This window comes from Thrips palmi, unplaced genomic scaffold (assembly GCF_012932325.1).
Source record: "Thrips palmi isolate BJ-2018 unplaced genomic scaffold, TpBJ-2018v1 HiC_scaffold_16, whole genome shotgun sequence".
NCBI classification, from domain to species: domain Eukaryota; kingdom Metazoa; phylum Arthropoda; class Insecta; order Thysanoptera; family Thripidae; genus Thrips; species Thrips palmi.
In genome coordinates, this window is record NW_023144625.1 from 16588690 (window position 1) to 16611995 (window position 23306).

The window sequence follows — 23306 nt, forward strand, 5'->3', positions numbered from 1 at the left end:
GTTAATCCGATCAGTTTTCCCTTTTTCATACCTTATTATTCAACTAAAACCCCAAAATAACTTTGAATGGTTTTATTTTTGAATAGTTGTTTTTAAAAAAAGCGACCTAGAAGGTTCTTTGATGAGGTGAAGTTGGTAAACGAACAGTTGAAGGACGAAAACAAAGGGCCGTGGGAAACAAAAGGAAGTCGCTGGGCGGAGTGATTCATTTTTTTGCTGGAAATTAGCAGTTTATGTCGTGAAATCAGTTTACAAAGCACACATGCGTATTGTAACGCAAGAAAATATTGTTATTTACATCTTCATTCCCCTCTCCAGTGTTGTGTCTGTTTAGTTTTTTTTCAAAGAGCCTAGTTCCCTGTGTCAATCATGGTACAGGAGTACGACCACCTCTTCAAACTTCTCATCATTGGAGACAGTGGCAAGTGTATTTCTCCAGTAAAATTTGACTTGTTTCATCAGTTTTATCCATTTATTTCTTGTAACGTTCCTCACGATGCCGGTCAATTATACATTGGGCATTCTCTTCTACTTTAATGATGTATGACATCACAATAGTATAGGTTAATTTGTCATGAAAGGCCTTTTACTCATATGTTTCATTACATGTCTTTTCACTTTTCTGTAACCCATTTCATAATTGTTGTCAAATCTTTCTTATTTCAAGTATCTTCTTGCACCTCACGCATTACTTCTTTGCTCTAAAAACTTCGTACAACGTATGCCTGGCTTCAATTCATTCACTGTCAATATCAACTGTAATTCATTTTATTCACTACAGATAGAGATATCCTTAAAATAATTTCTCTGAGAATTTTCTGATTTAATTATCTTGTTCATTAAGTTTTTTGACAGCTGTTTGGTTTCTTTGCAAAAACCAGAGTCATAAAACTTCTCTGCCATTTTTCAGGTGTTGGAAAGAGTTCATTGCTCTTGAGGTTTGCTGACAATACCTTCTCAGGCAGTTACATCACAACAATCGGGGTAGATTTCAAAATTCGAACAATTGACATAGAAGGAGAAAAAGTGAAATTACAAATATGGGATACGGCTGGTCAAGAAAGGTTTCGAACCATTACTTCAACGTAAGTTTATTCATCCACTATCTGTTACTATCTGTTACCTGTGGTTCTAATACATTCATTGGTTCCTCAGCTACTATCGTGGCACTCATGGTGTCATTGTAGTTTATGATGTCACAAACGGTGACTCATTTGCCAATGTGAAGAGGTGGCTCCATGAAATTGAGCAGAATTGTGAGGTTGTGAACAGGATATTAGGTAAGTGATTAGTCTATTTTACCTTCTCCCATATTAGCAACCCTTTCTAATTATATTTTTTTCTCTTGTGTCTTTCAGTTGGTAATAAAAATGATGCCCCTGATAGGAAAGTGGTTCTTACTGAAGACGCTCAGAGGTTTGCAGATCAGATGAATATTCAGTTGTTTGAAACAAGTGCGAAGGATAATATCAACGTTGAAGAGGTTTGTTGTCTTTTTGTTTGACTGTCTTGCAACTTGTTTTGAAAACTGAGTGTATCACATACAGATTTCCTGTTTTTAGATGTTTATGGCAATCACAAAGCAAGTGCTGAGGGCAAAACAAGAAACCAAAGAGAAACAAGCTGACCAGGGAACTGTGAACATTCGCAAACCACCATCCAAGAAAAAAAATAAGTGCTGTCAATAACTTCTTTATGAAGCATTTTGTGTTATATGAGCTGCGAGTTTGGCCACTTCATGAATGTTTTGAAATTCTATAGAATGAATGGAAGTACCTCCCCTTGTGAGTACTCATTACTATCAGTTGTAGTATGTTTGGCTGTTTCTAAGATTTCATCAAGTACCAACTTTGTTGAACAAATGGCTGAAGAAATGTAGGCTGCTGTATGATAGTACAAGCAGAGTGGATCATCTGTGATGTCATGGAATCGAACATTTCAGCTTTATTTGGTTGGCACTTGACCATAAAAAAAATTTAGTTGATTTTGAAGTGATGTGCTTTGTTCCTTGAGTTTGTGTGCACACGCACAACTTTCCTACATGTTCTGTTGTAGTATGACAATGCAGCTCTATGTATTGTCAGAATTTATCTTCCATTATGTTTGGATCTAAGATGACAGTAGCACATCAAAGACTAATTTTGTAATTTTGAAATTTTAAGCTGTGGCTATGTTGACATTATTTGTGAGTATTTATCAATTAAGAAGGTTATACTTTTAAACATAATGATGATCAGCTCTTTAGTATTTATATTAGGGTTTTGAAGACAATTTTACATCGTAAATTACAACAGTATTTTTTTGCAAGTTTTAAAATTATGTATGAACATGCCCATTTTGTTTTTCTGAGTTGTTGAGCCGCAGAAGCAGGATGTCCAGTCAATTTCATTGATAAATTTATCTGTGTTAATGAAATTTTACTGATTTTGTCTTGCTGTCTACCTGTAAGAGCATGTGTCCCTGCCCTGTAATTAATTTCTTATTGTCAAACCATTATTAGTTATTTGACTTTCTGTTCTCAATGCATTTCCAGAATTTGCAATTACTGTTTTATGATGGATGTGAAAAAGTGTGCCACTCTTTGGATAGAAAGTTCAATGAAGTGCTGCTTCAGTACAAATTTTTGCTTAGGCTGTACAGAATCCTTGCTGTGCTACTGCAGGTGTGAGCCTTGACAGCTAGAATAGAATACTCATCATGTTTAAATTTCAGTGGTGGGCAACCAAACACTGTTTGGTTGAATGGAAATGTTACACATGGTATTTTTCTGCCGTGCATATTGAAATTTCTGCTAGAGTAAGACATAATCCCATATGTGATTTGTACCTGTTGATTTGTGGCTTCCCCTCATTACAACGTTTCTTGTGGTTTTTTAGGCATGAAATATCTCTTTTGAAGTTTAAATTAGGAGCATAATAACTGTGGTGGTTTCTTCCTTGAGTTGCGAATATTTGTACAATGAAACCCCATTACAATTTGAGGATTGCAGGCCCAGGGTCAATGGTATACTTATTAATTATTCCAATAAAATGTCAACTACAGTAATGAGGCTGCAGTCCGAACAGATTGATGCATATTCATTGTAATGGGGTTTTACTGTATACTGTGTCAGATTTTTTTTTTTTTTTGTATTTATGTTTGTATATATATATAAAACTATACACTGATATATATGCGTGGATGTTGATAGTCTTCTATTGAGTGAAGTGATCATCTGTTATCACAACTCCCACAGTGCTCCATACCGAATTCCAAGTGATAGTAGTGAAAATTTGTCTGAGGGTAGTTGTTGCTGTGCCCTCTCTATGTGTGTATCATGTATTTTATTGTGATGTGTGTAGTTTTGTTTGTATATTTCAGGTTTTTGACCAATCACTATTTTATGATTATTTTCCCCTCCTTTTCATCTTTTATTCTGAGTCAGTCCATAGTAGATGTAATAATATTGTAAAGACTATGTAATAACAGTAGTGTAAATGGTAGGGCAGTTACCATTTTTTAAAAAATAGGTTTGTGAAGTGTCAGATAAGATCAGTAGAAAAGAACTAAAACAACAAACATTGTTTTAATTTCATGCAATTGGCTCTGTTTTAATTATTTTAATCTTTCACAGCTACCAATGTTCCAACAAGAGATAAACCTGTTCGATTGGACTTTTTTTACATTTCCTGCTTTGTTTTATAATTGGGAGTTAAATTAAGTTAATGGGTAATCTCTGACGCCAACCCTCCTCCTATTTTAAGATTTTTTTTATTTTATTCCTGTTGTTTGTTTTAGTTTCTGCTTTCACAAGTGTAAATTAATTCTAAAAGTCAGCATGCATGTTTAAGTGCTTCAGAATGGTCCCACAAGACTTGTCTATGTATGTGGAATGGATTGAGGAATTGCTTTCTTGAAAGACTAGTTTGAAGGGTCTGCTTTTTTGCCTTTCAATATGAAATGTGAAATGTGTTTTGAGCATGGCCGTACTCTTGCTAAATCTATTAGTGCATCTTGTCATTTCACCTCACCATTGAAATACTGGTGGGGTTGCTTAGGATGCTTTGACGCCTGATACTTGCTCATTGTGATGCTTTAGATGTTAAGGTGGGTTTTATATTCTCTAGAGACTGCAAATGTAAATGATTTTACTGGTAAACCTAACAGCATTGTATTTGTGTGCTAGCCTTGTGGTGAACAGTTTTTTGCTCTGGATGTAATGGCCTACAAAAAAAGTCATGGTTTCCCGTTTTGTGTATAAGTTATTTTGTGTTCCATCTAAGCTTGTTTTGAAGATCGATGCTGTTATGGACTATCTGTCTGCATGTTGTAGGACTTGAAAGAAGTAATAATAATAACAAAGTAAGGCATCGCAGTTTAGCTTGGACAAAATTGTTATTTCGCTTAGGTGAGCCTAGATTTGTTGATGGTTACTGTCTTTTTCTGTTCGGACTCGTTAAGCACCAGCTTCTTTGCCAGAATTTTAATATGAGATCTGGCCAATTTCTTCACACACCCCTGAAGTTTTCATGGCCAAATGGAACAAACTTGAGCAGACTAATCCGTAACTTCTTTCGATGGCGCTCAGGAACTACTTGAACTGTTATAAATTGCCTATGGTTTCTTAGGATTGCATTGTGTTTTGTATTTTGTGTATTTAATTAATGCAGCAATATACGTCTTGTCTATTTACCTAAGTTGTTTTCATGTTTAAATTTCTCTGGTTATTGGTTGTAATATGTACATTCTTGTATGAGGAGTAGTGTTTATATGATGTTTATAGTCAATGCCAAAGTCCAGTTTTGTATTGCAAATCCATTTATGAATAGCACAATTTTAATGGTTATGAAACGTTGCATTTAAATATGCTTTTGTGTTATAGAATTGGTTGTATGTCAGAGTATGGAAGATGCTCCTGTGTTTTCAGGTCTATCTTCAATTAGTTTATATATTAATCCACAGAAGATAATCATGTGGAAAAATATTGATTTAGGACACAAATAGTTATTACTGATTCTCATTCAAAGAAGAATGCTTGTCCGTTCATTATGTAAGTTTTGTCATTATTCGTGTTCAACTTTAGTCTTATGTTACAGTCTCATCTGTGACACCATCCAGTTAAGAAAGCAGATGTAATAAATTGTGAATTCATTTATTATTTCCTCTCCTCAGAATGGAATGGAATAGGAAAAAATAATGCATAGGGAGTGTTTGGCTAGGTCATATTTACTGCCAAGGTCACTATATGTACGCACTGTATTCAGTTGAACTACATTAAGATTTTTCGATAATGACTTATTTTACAGGATGAGATTTCTGTATTGCAGCGTTGTGTATTATGGTCAATTCAGCTTTGTGATAAAGGTTTCTTTCATTTATTTCTTGCAATTGCTGTACATATCATGAAATCTCTTTGATTGTCAAAAATTATCATCATCGTTGTTAGGTGCTAAAGTTTCACTAGCCCTAACAAAGCAACTTCCATCAGCTTATCAATAAATTATTTTCTCATAAACTCGACCATGCGTTTTCTTCCATCCCACAACTCACCTCTTACACTAAAAATAAATTAACTCTATCAGAGACTTAAAAAAAATGCAATTAAATACTATCGAGGAAAGTGCTACGCTGGTGGCACAGACCAAGCCACAGCCTCGAGACTAGACGTCGTTTCGCCAACTCATTTTTCACTGGGATGAGTCCCCACCCCCGCCCGCGCCACCCGCGCCCCGCACGACGCCAAGCAGGTTTCCCAGCAGGGACCCTCTGTTGATGCCCATGCCGCGGTTCATGCCCCGGGGAGGTGGCCGCCGCCGGTCCGCGAACAAGGGGTAGTCCTCCTTGATGAAGTCGGCGGCGCGCTCCGCCACCATGACGACGGCCGCGTTGAGGTTGGCGCTCACCACGTGCGGGATGGCGGCCGCGTCCGCCACGCGCAGGCCGCGCACGCCGCGCACCTGCAGCCGGGGGGTGAGGACGGCGCCGGGGTCTGCGGACAGCGGGGTACAAGCACTTAGAAACACGAGGCCCCTCAGCGAAAGCAGTAGAAAAGTGTGGTAGGCTACCTCCGTCCGGCCCCATGCGCGCCGAGCCGCACTGGTGGTTCTCGGGGTTGGTGCGGTGGCGGATGAGGCACTCCCAGAAGTCGTCGGAGTCCGGGGCGAGGTCGCCGCATGCCCCGGGCGTGGCCGGCAGCACCAGCTGCACCCCGAGCTCCTGCATCACCGAGGTGTTGGCCAGCCGCTGGACGAACCTGCGAAGCGGGCCGTCAACTACTCTGTCACACATTACTTGCACCAGGGAGGACGTGGGAGTCGGCGCACCTACCGAATGCCGTCGATGAGCAGGTCGACGTCCTCCTGGTCTTTGAGGTAGTTGGCGATGAGCTTGGGCGGCACGGTGGGGTCCTTGCTCTGGAGGCGCACCTCGCCGCGGCTCAGCGGCCGCAGCACCACGGGGATCATCCTGAAGGGGGTGGGGCCGCCGTTGTGGCTGGGCTCGCCCGGCAGCCCCGTGATGGAGCAGTTGGCCAGCGCGCCCTCGAAGAACAGCTGCAGGTCGGGCAGGTCCAGGCCGCGGCCCTGCGAGTAGCGGCTGTGCACGAAGGCCGTCACCTGGGCAGTGGACACGGACACGGCAGGGGGGTAAAACTAACGCAGTCCGCACGTTTGGCTGCTGTCGCAGCGACACTGGGTCTAGAGATACGCACTTGAGACAGGCCGGTGGACGCCATGGCGCCCGTGCCGTTGCTCAGGAACTGCTCGAAGGTGGGCATGTCGAGGCGGTTGGAGCCGGGCGTGTCGTTGCCCAGGGCGAAGTCCACCGAGAAGGAGATGTGGTTCTGCAGGTTCTGCCCCACGCCGGGGCAGTCCGCCACCACCTTCACTCCTGCAGGCAAAGGGCGTCACTCTCATCTCACCCCGCGTCGCCAACGGCCAACGCCGAGTCGTTCGGGCGTGGACACTCACCCGCTTCTTGGAGCTGTCGCCGCGGCCCCACCCCGGACAGCAGCAGGAGGTGCGGGGTCTGCACCGCCCCGGCGGTCAGCACCACCTCCTTGCGGGCGCGCAGCTTGTGCAGCGCGCCGTTGCGGTGGAAGACGACGCCGCGCGCGCGGTCGCCGTCCATGGACACGCGCACCACCATGGCGTTGGTGATGACCCTGAGGTTGGGGCGGTCCTTGGCGGGGTGGAGGAACGCCCTGGACAGGGACAGCCGCCGGCCGTCGCGCACGTTGGCCTGCGCCACGGTGAAGCCCGTGCGGTTGCTGCCGTTGAGGTCCGTGTTGGAGCGGTAGCCCAGCTCGGCGCCGGCCGACAGGATGTCCCACGCCAGCGGGGGCTGGTCGGGGAACCGCTGCACCGTCAGGTAGCCGCCCGCCGAGTGGAACGCGTCCTGGGCAGGCAGAGGCAGAGGATGGTCATGCAGAGGCAGAGGATGGTCATGCAGAGGCAGAGGATGGTCATGCAGCGGAACGCGGGGCGTGGAGGTCACGGGAGCGGCGGCGCGCCAGCCAGCCTGCGAGCGCCCGCAGAAAAGAGGGTAGGCAACCACGCCTCGCGGCGCAGGGCTGCGTGGCGGGCCGGCCGCCCTCGCCCCTGCCGGCTTGAAGCAGCCAGCAGGCAGCCAGCGCCCACCCGCCCCCGGCCTTGGACCGGCATAGAACTCGGCGGCCTCGGCCGAGCAGCACCGCCTTTGTCGCCGTCAAAGTTTAGCCCGCGCCGGAAACAGAAACAAAAACAAAAACACGGCGGCGCTCGCACGACGGCCCGACAGCGGCACGACGCTCCGCGACGCGCGTCCCAGTCTCCATTTCTCTTTCAATGTAACGGAAGATCCACTTCGAATTCCGGCGACGCGACGCGACGACGACGGGGACGCGGCAGCTTGCGAAGAATACACGCGGCGAGTGCGGAGGGCCGCCATTCGGCCGCCATTCGGCCGCCATCGCCGCAACGGGTTACGCGGGAGTCGCGTATCTGCGCAGGCCGTGCATCCGAGATGCGGCCGCCCCCTTGCTGTCTTGCCAAGCAGCGCAGCGTGGGCGGAACGGCGCGACAATGTGACGAGGACGGCGACGACGGCGACAGGGACGCAGTGGAGTCAGTGACGTCACGCTCCCTCGGCCTCTCAGCCCCTCAGCCTCGCAGCCCAGCCACCGCCATTGTACCTTTCGCGGCCGGCCGGGTCCGCCCCTGTCGGGACGCCTCGCCGGGAGAGAAACCAGAGCTGGCCCAGCCGCCCGATTCCCAAAGAATGGTATCGTCGCTCTGTCTCTCTCACACTCACGGGGCTTGCCGCAGGGATGCGAGAGGGACAGCGAGCGACGGGACGATCCTTTCAGAATCGGGCGGCTGCTCTTGAAAAAGTTTCGCAGCGAGCGCCTTCCCCGTGTAGCGCGCCACCGGCGCCGCTATACACTCCCATTAGCAGCATCAAAACAACAACAAACGACGCGCGGGGCGAGCAGGGTGCAAGGCGGGCCAGGCGGCCGTGGCCAGGCCGGCGGGCGGACTCGCCGTTCTCGCCGTTCTTGCTCCCACTCCGTGTTTCTTCGACGAGCATCGCGGCGGCCGCCTCCAGCTCCCTGAGCACCCCGATGCGATGTCGTAAAGACGGCGGAAATATTTATCAGGCGACCTGGCAAGGATTTTTCCAGAGGATACGGATACACACTTCCAGAAGACTGACTCCGAGAGGGAGGTCTCTCTTGCTCTGCTGCACTGATGATGGAGTGGCCCGAACGGGTGCGAGAGAGACAGAGCGACGGCAGCGGGGGCTCGGACTCGGCCTGCAGTTGCCGCGCTGCGCGTTCATTGGGCTAATGCGTTTATCCTCGCTGGAGTCTGGGAGGGCCGCTGCGGAGTGCGCATCGCTGCGGCTGGCTGGCAAGGGGCGGTCCAGGTGAGGCGGCGCCAAACTCCACCGCGGTGCGGGGCGGCGCGGGGCGGAGAGCGCCGTCGTCGTTAGACGGGGACGAGGAGGGGGAGGGTGGGGGTAGTGCTGGCCGTGATGCGATGAAAGGGAAAGAAAGCAGATTTCACAGAATGGCTTTGGCTTCGGGATTTTAGGAGGCCGGCGGGGGGAGTGGGTGGGGGTGGGGTGGGGGTATTTCTGTGCCCTTCGCACGCACTACGGTCCGACTTTGCCGGCATTGCTAGGCCTGAGGCCGCACCACCGAGAGAGGCAGTGCCGAGGCAGTGCGCTGCGCACGGCCCGGGCACGTTCTCCTGCAACGGCCGAGGGGGTGGTGGCGGGGCTGGGCCGGGCCGACGGCACACAGAGCAAACAATCTCCCGAGACGAACATGTCCGTAAGACGCTGCGCTCTGCGCCTCGGTGCCTCGGCTGGTTGGCGCCGCTGGCCCGGGGTAACCGCGCCCGCCGCGCTTACACCCGACTCGCCCCCGCCCCGCGTCTAGTCGTCGGGCCCGGCGGGGAGGTCAAAGCAGCCAAAGGGAAAACCGTTCCTTTCAGAGTGGTGCTGGTGCACCGGCACGGCCAGGCACGCCGCGGCAGCGGGCCAAAAGCAGGCAAAGGGAGCCGAAGGCGTGGTGGGCGTCGTGGGGCGCGTCGTGGCGCGGGTCCCGGTGCACGTTGCGGAAGAGTTTGCAATTCCAGACCGGAGGTCGACGCGTCGCGTCGTCCAGGACCAGGGCCAGCACGGCCAGGGCCAGCACGGCCAGGGCGGCGCTCGCGAAAGTAGCGCCGCGGTCTCGCCGCTCGCGCGGTATTTATGGTGACCGCGGCGCGCTTCGCAGCGCCTCGCCTCTTCAATTTCCGGCCCGCGAGCCAGCCGAGCCAAACCAGCCAACTTGGGGAAGGTCCGGACTGCTTGACCGCCTGCACCGCCACCCGCTTGTCTTCGTTCGTTTGGCCTGATTGTGGACACCGGACACGCTCCCAGTCCGCAGGCCGGCGGCCCGGCGGCCCGGCCGTGGGGTGACCACGCGCCGAGCCCAGACGGACCTCCCCCCTCCCCTCCCGGTCCTGAGTAAATTGGCCCCCGTTCCGCAGCAACGCGAAAACAACCAGTGGATCAGCCCTTGTAAACAAGGAAGCAAGGCGACGCTTCCGCTCCTTGCTTCTTCCCTTTTCCTTCTTCCGCATGCGGCGGCGCGCGCCGGCCGTGGCTTCGAATGCCGCGCGCCATACGTCAGCCCGGCGTGCTGCACAGTCCAGCCGGCCGGCCCTGGCCTGCCCTGGCCCGGCCCGTGCAGTGCGTGACTCACCTCGACGTGGCCCTGGCCCAGCTCCTTGTTGTCCTCGGACTTCTTGAAGTAGGGCAGCACGTGCCGCCAGCCCCAGCCGGCCAGCCCGTCCGCCTCCCAGCGGTCGTAGTCCCGGGGGTGGCCGCGCATGTACATCATGCCGTTGATGGTGGACGTGCCGCCCAGCACCTTGCCTGCAGGCATGCCAACACACGAGCGTTGAGCCTGCAGCCTCACTGTGAGGCCTTGCACTGCCAACCCGCCGCACAGTGGGCCAGAGGACCGGCGAAGGCGGCAAAAATTCTAGACGCGTTTCTAGCTCCAGAGTCGCTAAATGGGACTCGAACCGAACGTATGACCCCACGAACGTATGCCTCACCCCTGGGCCAGTGGCAGATGCCGTCCTCGTGGCCGAGACACGCCTCGGCCTGCGGCTCCAGCTTGAAGTCCCAGTCCAGCTCGCGGCGGCTGTCGCCGTCCGAGATGTAGAAGGAAGGCACCTGCGTGAAGGGCGGCTCGCAGCCGCCGGCCTCCAGCAGCACCACGTTCCAGTCCGGCCGCTCCGACAGCCGCGCCGCCAGCACCGAGCCCGCGCTGCCGCCGCCCACCACCACGAAGTCGGCGTCATCCTGCGGGCAGGCCGGGGTAGGGTTCACTCAAAGAGGGTTCCATTTCGGTGTTTGTGTTTCGTGAAAACGTTTACCGACCAGGAAGTACTTCTCGCGCTGCATGTGCTGCATCAGCGGGTCCTGCAGGTGGCTGGTCTGGTCCAGCACGGACTCCATGAGGCGCATGAAGGCGGACTCGGCGCCCCGCGACGCCTCGCAGCGCAGCAGCGACGTCGTCAGGTCGTTCCACGACCACCCCATGGGCGCCTTGGTGACCAGCGGCGGCGTCGTCGTCTTGGTCGTGGTGCCCGCGCCGGCGGGGAAGGCGTCGTCCACGCCGCCGCCGCCACCACTGCCGCCGCCGTCCTGGGGCCACGGGGACCAGCGCGCCTGGCCGGCCTGGCCGCGCTGCAGCGAGGGCGTCGCAGCCAGCAGCAGGACGAGCAGGCCCAGCCACGCGGTGCTCCTGTGGAAACGGACGCGGAGATCACCGAAAAGGCTCATCGCGGCTTGCAGTCGCCATCCAGCCGTCGAGGGCCATGGGCAGCCATAGGCTGGGCAGGCCTTTCCCGCCAACCTTGGTCCAAATACGTGCCCAGCCACGCATGCGGTGCGGTGCGGGGCCCACACCGTGGGGCCGTGGGGCGACCGGCCGCGCGCGCCGCGCGTCCCTCGTCAAATGAGGCGCCATTCTCGCATGACGGTCCAAACGTGTTTGTCAATAAGCGCTCCGGCCGCAGCCCGGCCAGCACGGCCCAGCGAGCGCGCGCCCGGCCGGCATCGGGCACCGAGAGGCACCGAGAGGCCCAGGCCGCCCAGGCGCAGCGACGCGCAGCTAGCGGCGGCCCCGCCCTGCAAAATGCTTCAGTGGTACCCTCGTGGATTGTGAATTGTGCAGCAGCCAGCTCAGCAGCCTCCGCCCCCTCTCCCCCAACTCGGCACTCCGCACTCCCTTGAATTTATAGCATTTCGGCCGCTCCCTCTTACCCCTCCCCCTGCACCCTCTCGGGCTTTCGGCAGCACTCATACCCCCAAGTGGGTGTGCGAGTGTGTGCCTTTGTATGGCGGAGACAGAATTCTCTGACTAATTTCACCAGCCCCTGCTACCCCTAAACTCGTGAACATGTGTGCGTGTGTGAGTGCGCGCGCGCGTGTGTCGGGAGAAGTTTGCAGTGCTTCAGGTGTAGAACTGCGTTGGGCTACGCCATGGCTACGCGTGCCGGCGTGTTTCACTTTCCATGTACTTCCTTGGCTCGGCGGCTCGGCAGAAAGGGCGGCGCCACGGCACACCACGGCACACCGCGGCCCAGTCGGTGACGCGCTTCTGGGGGCCCGCCACGCCCGCTGGGCCCGCGACGACGCCCACCACGGCGTGTGCACGCCGACATCGCCAGCGGCGCGGCGACCGCCTGCCCTGCCAGGCCAGGCTAGATTACCCCCGGCCGGTCTGTCTGTCTGTCTGTCTGTCTGTCCGCCTTGTGCACGCCTGCATGTCCGCCTGCCACCCACACCGCCGTCTGTCTTCGTGTCTGTCTGTCTACCTTACGCGTGGATTTCTTTAAAATGGCGATGTGTACCGGCCGAAATTCACGGATGAAGACCTACGCAAATTTGAACGTTCGTCAGTGCTGTCTGCCCGGCTGCCTGCCAGTCCGTGCTGCCCCAAGTCGCTTGTCGGCTTGTGGCACTGACACCCGTCCCGGCCCCAGATTGTGCCTGTACCAAATTGTCACTCTGCACGCCCCGCCCCGCCCCGCCCCGCCCCGCCCCGTCCGCCCCGCCCGCCCGCCCCCCCCCACAAAGACCAACTCATTTTGTACGCAGATTACCGTGGCGCCGCCAATGGGGCCGCGAAAACGGAGAGGCGCCCAGAGGCGCGCCACAGTGCCACAGCACGGCGGCCAGGCAGCGGCAAAAGGCCCTGCGCGTCGTCGCGGCCGTTGCGCAACAACCTGGAAGGCGGCGCGGCCAGCCTCACGACCAATCAGGATTTACACGCCTTTTAACCCGAAAGGGCCCGTGTGCCGGCATGTTTTGGCGCCAAAATGAGAATGGGACTGCAGCCGCGGTGGCCCGATCGGGCCGGCGGGCTGGTGAGGCGCACGCTTGGCTGGGCCGGCCGGCGCGACGTCGGCGTGGCTGCACTTTACTCGCGCGCTGCCGCGAAAAATTGTCGCGATGGCCCTGGCCGGCCCCGTTGGGTCCCCGCTGGGTTGGCGCGTTCGAAAACACCGCCGCCTTTCCGGTTGCGTCGCGCCACAGCGGCCGGCAGACCGATTCCGAGGATCGATTTCGTCGCTCTGTCTCCCTCGCACCAATGCGGGACGCGGCATGAGTGCGAGAGAGAGACGGAGGAGCCCGACCGCAGGGTAGTGACCGGGACTGGGGAGGAGTGAGCGTGTCCCCGCGGACGCGCGGACGCCACCGCCGGCCGCTGCACTGTAAGGGGCCCTCGCCCTTCAGGAGCCGGAAATACAAGCAGCCGGGCCGTGGCGCCGTGGCGAGCCGCACTCCGCAGGGCACTTTATCGCCGTGCTCGGTCCACGGCCTCGGAGAAAGTGGTGCAGCCTGCAGCAACAGCATGCTGTCCACAGTGTACAATACACCTCGCGCTTTTCCGCCGCTCCGCGCCGAAATCGAGAGCCGCTAGTTGCTGTACCGCTGTAGCGCTGTAGCGCGGTGCCGAATGTCTCTCTCTCTCACACCCTTACGGGAGGCCACGTGAGTGCGAGAGAGATAGAGAGAGAGAGAGGGGGCGGCCGGAACAGGGAGCGGGACGCCGCGCGGGAATAGGGCCGGAGGGCGTGTGCCGCGTGCGCTGCGTGCGCGAGGCGAACAAGGCTATCGCGTCGCAAAGCGGGCGGCGCGGTGCGGCGCGGCCATGGCAGCGCATGCAGAGTGTCGCTTCGCGTTGCTTCGCGTTGCGTCGCGTGGCGCTAACGAAGGGCCGGGCGGAGGGCGGCGGCGCCGCTTGACGCGTTTGACGCTAGTTGACGCTAGTTGACGCCCGATCTGCACAACTCGGCCGAACTTCGGGGGCGCGATCCATCCCGTTAGCGCAGCGCGGCAGCGCGGCACTTCTGACGATCATACCCGCCGAAAAGTCAAAAGTACGCGGCAACTCTTAAACGGCGCGCTTTGACCGGCCTCGGCCTATTACGGCCAGAAACAATGGAGCGGCGCGACGGCGTGGCCGAGGCCGGCCGGCCGGGCAGCAGCGGCAGCACGGACTCTGAATCTCTGAATGCGCCCAAAGTCGACCCTAAAGTCGACCTTAAAGTCGACCCTAAAGTCGCGCTGGGCGTCGCGTCGCGAAATTGCTCGTGAAATGATTACAGCCCGTTCTGCAGACTGATTCCGAACGGGAGATACGTCTCTCTCTCGCCCTCGCCGAGAGAGAGAGAGAGAGAGAGAGAGAGAGAGAGAGAGAGAGGGGGGGGGGCGTCGGACGCACTGTTCCCGAAATCACTTCCCTGGACGCCAGCATCGCTCTGCCTGGCTCTGCCTCGCTTTGGCTACAAGCGCTACAAGCCCCTAGCCAAAGCGAGGCACGCCGAGGCACGGCACAATCAATATCGACGCCAGAACGGCTCGGTGATGACTGCCCGGCCGGTCCGCCGGGGGCGTTGGCGCGCGTTGTCGTTATCGGGAGACCGCCACCTGGTGCCGGAGGACGCCCCGGACCCCCGGACCCTGGAGGCGGAGCGGCGAAGCGGCGAAGCGGAGCCCACACGAACTAGCACTCACCCACCTTTTGACGGGCGCGCCCATTCCTCGCAGGGCTGCAGTCCTTTGAACTTGGCGCTCGCCGGTCGGCGGTGGGCAGTACGGCAGTCAGCACCAACGGGGCGCGGCGGGTCGAGGCGGGGCGGGGCGGGACAGCACGAACCAACGTTCTGAACAATTTGATTTACGAGTCCGCCAAAGAATGGACCTGCCAACCTGCCAGCGGCGCCTGGTCCCCGTGCCACTGCTCGTGCCACTGCCACTGCCTGCTACTACCGCCACGACGCCACCCTGGGAGCCACTGGCCACTGGCCGGCCCGGCGAGCAGCACCACCTAGTCGTAGCGCGGCGAGCGCGGCCCGGGCCCCCGCCGCCCCGCCGCCCCGCGCGCCCGCCGCCCACCTCCCCGGAACCCGCAGGCCGTGCGGCCCGACGGCCCGACGCACCGCGGCAAGGGTCGTGACGTCGACGTCGCGGTCCTGGGGAACGGATTCGTCGTGGGAGCGGCGCGGCAGCGTCGTCCAGCTCGTCGTGGCGGTCCGTGTTCCGGCGGTGACGATCCCTCGGGTCACTTCGACCTCTCAGCCGACGCCATGGCCCTCCACGTCTGCGGAGCCTCTGAGGAGCTTGTGGACCTAGAAAGCCTGCAAGTCCACAGACATTGCAAGGCAAGACAGGGACTTCGGAGGTCGTCGATGCGAAATTTGAAAACAGGACTGAATCCATCAAATGGCCGACGCCGAACCTTGGCGGACAATGCAATTAAAAGGCACCAACCCCCGTAACGAGATGAACCTGCTCCGGGCGCCGCCGCCACCGCCGGGCTTGGTGCTGCTGCGCCGGGATGCGCCGGGATGCGCCAGGCTGCGCGATCTGCATCCAGCTCGCCGTGCGCCGCTCTGCCCTGCTCTGGCTGGCCCGGGGTGCCCGGGGTGCCCGGGGTCGACGCACCGCCACCGCGCCGCCGTCTGGGCTGGAAGGCTGTCCCGAGTTTGCTGGCGGGTCGGGGGGTTTTGCTCTTTCAACACACGTTGGCCAAAGTTTCTCTGTTTTGCACCCCGCCTCTCCCGCCGCCTTTCCCGCGCACCCAGCCAGCCCTTTCAATTTGTGTCTTTCACGTCACGTGGTAATAGCGACTGGAACGGCGACGGGAATGACTGGGACGGCGCGCCCCTTTCCGAGCGGCCCGTCTGCCGAGCATCCCCCAGTGGAGTGGACGCGGTGCGGCGCGACGCGATGGCGGTAATGCTTGAAATTGAATCCATTCATCCGACTGCCCCGGCGGGTGGCCCGGTCCGCCGCCACCGCAGGCTGCGTCCGGGCCGTGTCCTGCCGTGTCGGCCAAGCGCCTCGAAGGGGAGGCGGCTCTCGGCATGGACATTTAGCCTTTCAGCGAGCACTGTTTTATTTGCCACCTCGCAATTGTTAAACAAAAACTTTTTGGTTTTTCCGGCTGTCCTTGCCTTGCCCGAATGTCGGTCTCCGTCTCCGTGTCGACGGGCGCCACAACGTCAACGTCCACGTCCACGACACACCCCTTGATGAACACGCCAGCAGGTGGCGCCGTCTGGTGGCGAGAACAACAAACTGCCGGACTCCATGCGCGGGAGAATGATGCTCGCAATACAGGCCCCGGTCCTGATAATGGCCATCTGGTTATTGGCACTTTGGCGCCGGGCCACGGATTGGCGGGGCGGGGCGGGGCGGGGCGGGGCGACCAGCGTTTAAGCGCGGCTATGGGCGGCCAGGGGGCGGATCATTACCAGTGGCGTTACCGCCGTGAGCTGAGAGTGTGCAGGCTGGTCTTTATAAGGCGCGCCACTGCCTTATCAGTGACTCCGCGTCTCAATCACAGCCCGACAGGAGCGCCACCTCGTGGTTGAATGATTACGTCACTCTCCGGTACAAGGTATGACGTTTGTATACCAGAGACGTAAGACTATCTACCCTCATAAATTTTGACGTTGGTTCGGTGAAGCAAGGGGTGGTAGCAAACCCGTCGTTTTTCTTCTCTTTCCTGTTTCATTGCGGCGGCGCAGGCGTGGCGGTGATGCGTGTGGAATCTTGCGTCACCGGGTTGTCGGGGGGATGGCTGGCTGCTGGCGCGCTGACGAGTCGTTTGCGTCCGCAGCCGACCGGGTGATTGCTTCTTCCCGGACCGAAGGAGGGGGGAGGGGAGGGGGGGGTCCAAATCGTCGAATTGGCTGCAGCTCGTTCGGACGCACCCACTGCTGGGGAAGTCCTCGGCGGGAGGGCCGGCCGGCCTCCGCGGACGCAGCCCGAATTTGTGCTCGATTTGATCGGCGCCAGGACTGCCAGGACGGCCACGCCGGGCCGCGCGGAAAGAGGCGAGAACGAAAACGATCCATTGTGTGGTTCCGGTGAAGACGGCGGCAGCCGGCCGGGCCGGGCCGGTCGGGCGCACACTGCAACCACCTGTGCGCGCGGAGGACGGCCGGGCTACGTACAGTGCACCTACGCCCCGCCTTTCCCCGGCAACGTGCACTGCACCGTCACAGTGCACTGACCACGTCGGCAGCCTGCGCAAGCCTGCGTCACCGAGTCCGGCCGGGGATCCCCTCCTTTTTCTCGCCGTCTGGCCCGTCGCCGCGGTTTTCGCAGTTTTTGTCGGAGATGCGTCAACGCGCGACGCGCGGCGGACCGATTGTCCGTCACGGTCCGCGCCACGCCGTGCCACGCCACGCCCGGCGTCATCGGTTCGGTGAAGCGCGTCCGTGTTTTGCAGATGCAAATGACGGTCTCGAATCGGTGCGAGGACGGTCCTCCGCCCGGTCCAAGCGAAACACGCTGTACGTGTTAGCGCGCGCCGACGACCGGACCAGCAGCAAACGTTCAGCAATTCAAACCAGGTGTTTCTTATCCACGCGTAAACCTTCGATCGACTCCGACCACGTCGTCCAGCACCCGAGCCTCCAGCGATCTCCAGCAGGCACTCCAGGCCCGTCGCGGTCCGCGTCGGCGCGAAGCCATCTGGTGCCTCCGTCTCCCGGATATGGGGGATTTCCCGTCACGCGTGTAATGTTTCATTGCCTGCAGGCTGGACGACTGGAGGTGCTGGAGGCTCACGGGCCGGGATGACCAAAGTTGTCCTCGCAGGGCGGCAGCACGGTATTCTTAGCCTGCAACGAGGTGCAAATGAAGACGTCCCCACAAAAAGCCATCCACATACGTAGACAAGAGAAAAGAAAAGACTTTTCGCCGCCGTGCGCTCTGCCGTTTCTTCTTCCCGAGGAGCCTGGCCTGGAGTATAGTGACGTAGTCGGACGTAGTGACAGCGGCCCTAGGACTGCGGCCCGGTCTGCGGCTACACTGGGCGGGAGGCTGCACTCGTCGTTCTCCTGGTTCTCCGGAAGCAAGCGCGCTTCTTCGCTCTGCTTCGCGCTGCTCAGTGAAAACTTTGAAATGCAAGCGAGTTCCGCGGGCGCCGCACTGGAAGCTCTCACGTGTGCTGGTGTGTCTTTGCGTTTGAATTCTACCGGAGCGGCAGACGAGTCAATGGGCGTCTCGTCTCCGCTAACGATGCGCGCCACAGTCCCAGAGTGCACGCCTGGCATGCGGAGCAGCGGCAAGTGCTGACTGATCGAAAAGCGCGCCGAAACACACAACAGACGACGAGCGGCGCAGGTCGAGGCCGGTGCACCGCACCGCACCGCACGCGGGGGTCGCGGTCGGGCGGCAGCACGGCGGCGGCACGGCGGCAGCACACGCGCGCTAACAGCGCCATTGTCTCCATTGACGGCGTGGTTCGTCACCGCCACGACCGACCACGCCAAGACCAGCTCGGCGCAGAAAACCGCCGGCCGGCCGGGAGCGCAGCGGGGCGGGGCGGGCGGGGTGAACGCCGCGCACAGACACAGCGGCGCCACAGCGGCGCCGCGGCCATGTGTGATTCTCGGGATTCCAGGGCCAAGAAGGCCAAGAACGCCAAGAACGCCAAGAACGCGGCCCCGCCAAAGACCTCTGTTCTTGTTCTTCTCCGGGCCGAGTCTGCTCCAGGCCGACTGCCAATCACAGGAAAGCCTTCTTGATGTGGATTGGCACAAGAATTCGACCGGCGCCCGCCCCGCCCGACTCGTGTGAACTCGGTCTCTGTCGGCGGGGCGCGGCGGGGCGGGGCGGGGCGGGGCGTGGCTGGGGCGTGGTGGGCTCAGAAGTGCGCGGACAATGACTTTGATCGCGACCTTTCCTTCTGCATGCCGCCATGCGGCTCCATCGTGAACTTGCGGGCCTTTGCCGTCAGGGCCCGCGTTGCGGAGCCTGGAAGTCTGTAAGCCTGGAAGGCCAGAGCCAAAAGGCAACACAGTCAGCGTTACAAAATTGACAATAAACTCTTTCTTCGCAAAGAAAAGAGAACAGTCAATAAAGTAAGAGTAAAGATGGATAAGCGACCGGGGCGTTCGCGTGTCGTCCGTGGGAGTGGTAGTCCCAGAGCTAGTAGTACTCGGGCCTCCTTATATCAAGCCAAGATATTTTCTCTCCTTCCTTCTCCCTTTTCCTTTTTTATTACAAACTTACCGCTTGAACAGTGTGTAGCAAAGGGAGCCATTTTCCCTTCGGCCTGCTCCCCTTCCGTATCAAAGGGTGCCGAAAAGGGGGCGGAAATGGCGCACAAGGTGAAGGGTTAAGGGCTTGAGCCGCCGTTTTATTAACAGTGCAAGGCGGCAAGGCGGCGAGGCTGTGCTTTCCCGTTCGCTCGGCGTGCCTGAGGGCAAGCCTGAGGACCTGTGGGGGCTGCTACCGGTGGGCTGCTGCTGGCCCGTCCAGGCCGGGCCAGGTCATTGGACTGCTCTGCAGGTGTGGATCCAGTTTCACCTGAAGAAATGCTGTAGGCAGGAAAATGCTCTCGGGCTGACAAAATGCTCTCAGCTGGAGCGGCGGCGCGTGGGTGTGTGGTGGGCTGCCTGCGCCGTCCGTTGCAGGGGCAGCCGGCACTGCTGGCCTTGCCGAGTCTCCGGGCTGGAATCGGCGGCGCCGCGCCGCGGTGTTACGGTGCCGCGACGCCTCGCCAGGACCGCGTTGGAGGCGACTCGGCTCCGAACACGCCAAGCGACGCCAAGCGACGCCAAGCGACGGCATGCTCGGCCCGAAAAGGGGCTTAGACCGCACATTTCAATCTCCAGGAAATAGGTCTGGATCGCGTATCGGCGCCCGATCTGGGGTGGGACTCCCGCCTGGAGTGCTGCAGCAGCTGGCGTCGCCCGGCGTTTTGTCGCGTGGTTCCGTCACGTAGTTTTTGTCACGTGGTTCCGTCACGTGGTTCTGTCACGTGGTTTCGTCACGCGGTGACGCATCGCGGCTGATTGTGCGCGGGTGGAGCCGGCAGGCAAATGGGCGTCCCTCGGATTGAATTTCGCGCCGCCCCGCGTGACGCGTCACGAGGGCTTTTGATCCATACATGCCACAACTCGTTTGGAACGCGCCTGTCCTGTCAGCCGCAATGCTGCCTGCCTTTGCCTGCCTTTGGCTGCCTTTGGCGCCAAAACCGAGAAGGGGTTGCCGACAGTCGTCATGGTGGCAGCCGTGACATTTATTCGATAGTAATTCCCGCGGCGCTGATCCTTAAACGACAGACGTGTCACGTTTTTGTTTGGCGCGGCTTCCTGACTGCTGCCGCGCGAGGCGCACGGCGCTGGGGGAACCTGGCGAGGGATCGAAGCGTGTGTCTCTGAGCACGTTTCGAGCTCTCGAAAAGGCATCGAATCGAGCAAGGAATTGCCCTTCGAACGAGGAATCCACTGGTACCCTTGTGCGCGTGATTCGACAGTAGTATAGTAGCCCCATGGTTGCACGCCGCCATTTCGGCTCCTCTCCGTCGCGGGAGGTTAACTTCTCCGGGTAATGTACAGTGACCTAACCCAAGCAACCAGTCTCAAATCCTCGATGAAGTTGAGAGCCCGTGCAGTGCTGCAGGGTGCTGCACCGCGACCTGCGCATCCGCATCTGCCGTCGGAGAGGCGCGGCACCGCGCGGCACGCCTCGAAGCACTCCACTGCCGGCAACTTTGCGGGAATGAGAACTGAATTCGGAATGAAGCGGCCCTTGCCACACTACGCGCCGCCCCGCCCCGGCCCGCTCTGCTTCGAACTACCGCTGTAATTATCAATACTAGTTTGCATCTCGGAGTGGCGGGGTGGCTGCGGCGCGTGGCGCGCACGTGTGCGCCGACTGAGGGAGTTTCCATTCCCTTTTCTGCCTCTTTTTTTCCCGCTTCCCTTCCTCGGCCCTTCCTAGGCCCTGCCGGCCCTGCCTCCGCGCGGCCCGCCCCCAGCCCTTAACCCTTCGCCTGCCTCGCCTGCTTCGCCCACGGATCCACATTTACATTCCCTTATCTGGCTCTTATCCCTTTCTGCTGTTACGTGGCCGCCTGGCCGCCTGGCCCTGGCCGCCCCACCCCTTTTCTGTAAAGCAGGGGCCGCGGGAAGGGAAGGGCCCGGCCTGAGCCTGGCCGAAACAATGAAAGGCGGCTCCCTCTACGCCATTTAATTTTCTTCCGAAATCGCTAGATAAAACGTGGAGGGCGGGACCGTACGCTCCATTAATGCGAATTTGGTCGAAATCTCTTTCCACTAGTGTGCCGGTCCGCCGTCCCGCTGCCGAGCCCCGCTGCTCCTATGACGCTCGCCGAAGACGTCGTTACCGTAGCCAGCCGGCTTGCCTGCCGCCGTGCCGCCGCGCAGCGGGCCAAAACGCCAAAACTTCCAAACGGATATCCACTTACCAATTCCCGGCAACGAATGATTAGCAATCTAGCAATCCTCGCAGTGGAGCGAGCAGCAGCGGGTCTACTGCGGACTGCTCAGCCATGGCTCAGCACTGCTCAGGGCCGGCCGGACTGGCGCTCCAAGAAGTCGGGCCCGACTGATCCAGAACCGCCACTCAATCACACCCGCTGTGCGGTTTGCCTCCGGCGTAGTCCTGCACAGTGGCCGGGGCCGCCGGGGCCGCTAGGGCCTCGGCCACGGCGCCAATCATTCCGGCCGGCCTCGGCTGCCTCGGCCCCGGACCCTCGGCCTCGCCACGGCTTGCCCTTGGCGTCCGTCCGCCCGAGGAAGCAGCCCGTCAGCCCGGCGGGTAGGCAACCCCTCCGGCTCCAGACACGCCTGCTTGGCGGCGCTGCCTACCCGCCGGGCTGACGGACGCTAGCAACCATTTGCTAGTGCCGCGACACACCTACGCCTCTTTCCTCATTCTGCACAACTTTGTGGCGTTGGCGTGGCGGGTACTGCGTCACCAGCGTCAGCCGTCACCCTGCCTCAACCCTCCCAGCCTCCTCAGGTACCCGGAGAGCCGTCTGAGGCTCTCTCTCGTTCGGTCCCGGTTGGATCGCCTGCCTTCCCGGCCCAGCCCCGCCCCGCCCAGCCCCGCCCCCGGGGAACATTTAGAATGCAGCATCTGCATCCGATGCCCCGCCGCGGTGAAGCGGTGTGGGAATCTGGGATCCTGGGAATAGACAGCGCCGAGGTGTGAGGAGGGGGCCGCTGAGCGCAGAGATGACGAACGAAAAAGAATAAAAAGAATAAAAAAAGGAACAAAAAAGAAAGAAGAAAAAAAAATCCCCGCCAAGAAAAATGGACATCATTGTCTTGTCTCTGGCTTGGGGAGAGTCTTTTTATGAATGCACTGCCTTCCTTTATTCTCAGCTGATAACACAATGACTGGGTGCTCCTTCTTCTTACCGAAGCGCACACCGCTCCCCTGATCTTAGCGCAGCGTCCCCTAAAATGCTATCTCTTTTTTCTCGACGGGCCCTCACTACTGCACGTCTCCGCGCCTCCCCGCCCCGCCGGTACTTTGTTCCCGGCCTACTACTGCTCTCCGTGTCCCCACACTGCTTCCCAAGTCAGCCTGCGCTGCGGTCCCGCTCGTGTGTACACACGCGTGCAGGAGAGATAAGTTGCGACTCCACACTCGACTTGGCTCCTCCTCCGCCTTCTCACAAACAAATGAGCCCGCGCGATTATTAGAAGGCGCGGCGTTTGCGCGACTGTACTGACTGCACACGCACCGCCTTGCCTTCGTTTGGCCGGGCGACAGTGAAAAATGCGCCTTGCTGCCGCCGCGCTCAGACCGCTCGCTCAGACAGGCGGCAGAAGAGCAATTCCCGTAATGCGCTCAGCAACAGCGCCGAATAAGTGTGGAAGAGTGGGGGAGAGTGCGAAGGGGGTGCTAGGTGCGAGAGAGACAGCCTCGGGTGATGGCTGCCCAGGAAATGAGGATCCGGCTTGATGAGCGGTGGGTGACTGTACGGCGACGCTAAGTACGCCGTCCGTCTGTCTGTCGGCGCGAATCCGCTCGCGCGGCGTGCAGTGTTTGGAGAAGGCTTCCTCGGGGATCACGACCGCTTGGCGCGCATGCCGCGCTTGGCGCGTTCGCGGCGCCGAAACGAGGAAACGCGGAGACGACACAGCGTACGCGATTCGTCGGCTGCGAGACGCGAAACCCCGCCACTTTGGGCGCGGAATTTAAAGTTGCGAGTTTGCCGGGCGGCACAGCCACGGCACTGCCAACGGCGCAGCCAACGGCGCAGCGACGCAGGCTCGGCGCTCTAATACTCGCGGGTAGGGAGCTACTTAGCGCCGAAGGCTCTCAAGTCCCTCACGCGGACAAGGAAGTTTCGTTTCGACGCGCGACTGCCGACTCGGCTGTCGCTTAGACGCATGCCGGCTTTGCATGTGAGTGTTCAGTGCTAATGGTGCACATTCAAGGACTCTGCCTGCCCCAGAGATATTTTCCAAAACAAGCGAGTCCAACCCTGTTTGTCC

The 23306-nt window shown here is 57.9% G+C and overlaps 2 protein-coding genes across 2 annotated transcripts; one reads left to right on the forward strand and one right to left on the reverse strand.

Annotated features, from left to right (window-relative positions):
- The first annotated feature begins 173 nt into the window (after positions 1 to 173).
- LOC117642491 (ras-related protein Rab-35) lies at positions 174 to 5499 on the forward strand. Its single transcript, XM_034380737.1, has 5 exons — positions 174 to 421; positions 911 to 1085; positions 1156 to 1280; positions 1359 to 1483; positions 1563 to 5499. Exons 1-5 carry the CDS (start codon positions 370 to 372, stop codon positions 1686 to 1688), a joined length of 603 nt encoding a protein of 200 aa, XP_034236628.1. The 5' UTR covers positions 174 to 369; the 3' UTR covers positions 1689 to 5499.
- On the reverse strand, positions 5326 to 11070 carry LOC117642485 (glucose dehydrogenase [FAD, quinone]-like). Its single transcript, XM_034380729.1, has 8 exons — positions 10897 to 11070; positions 10569 to 10818; positions 10211 to 10383; positions 6948 to 7374; positions 6689 to 6867; positions 6307 to 6593; positions 6045 to 6232; positions 5326 to 5968 (listed from the first exon to the last, which is right to left on the reverse strand). Exons 1-8 carry the CDS (start codon positions 11056 to 11058, stop codon positions 5667 to 5669), a joined length of 1968 nt encoding a protein of 655 aa, XP_034236620.1. The 5' UTR covers positions 11059 to 11070; the 3' UTR covers positions 5326 to 5666.
- Between the last annotated feature and the right edge of the window lie 12236 nt (positions 11071 to 23306).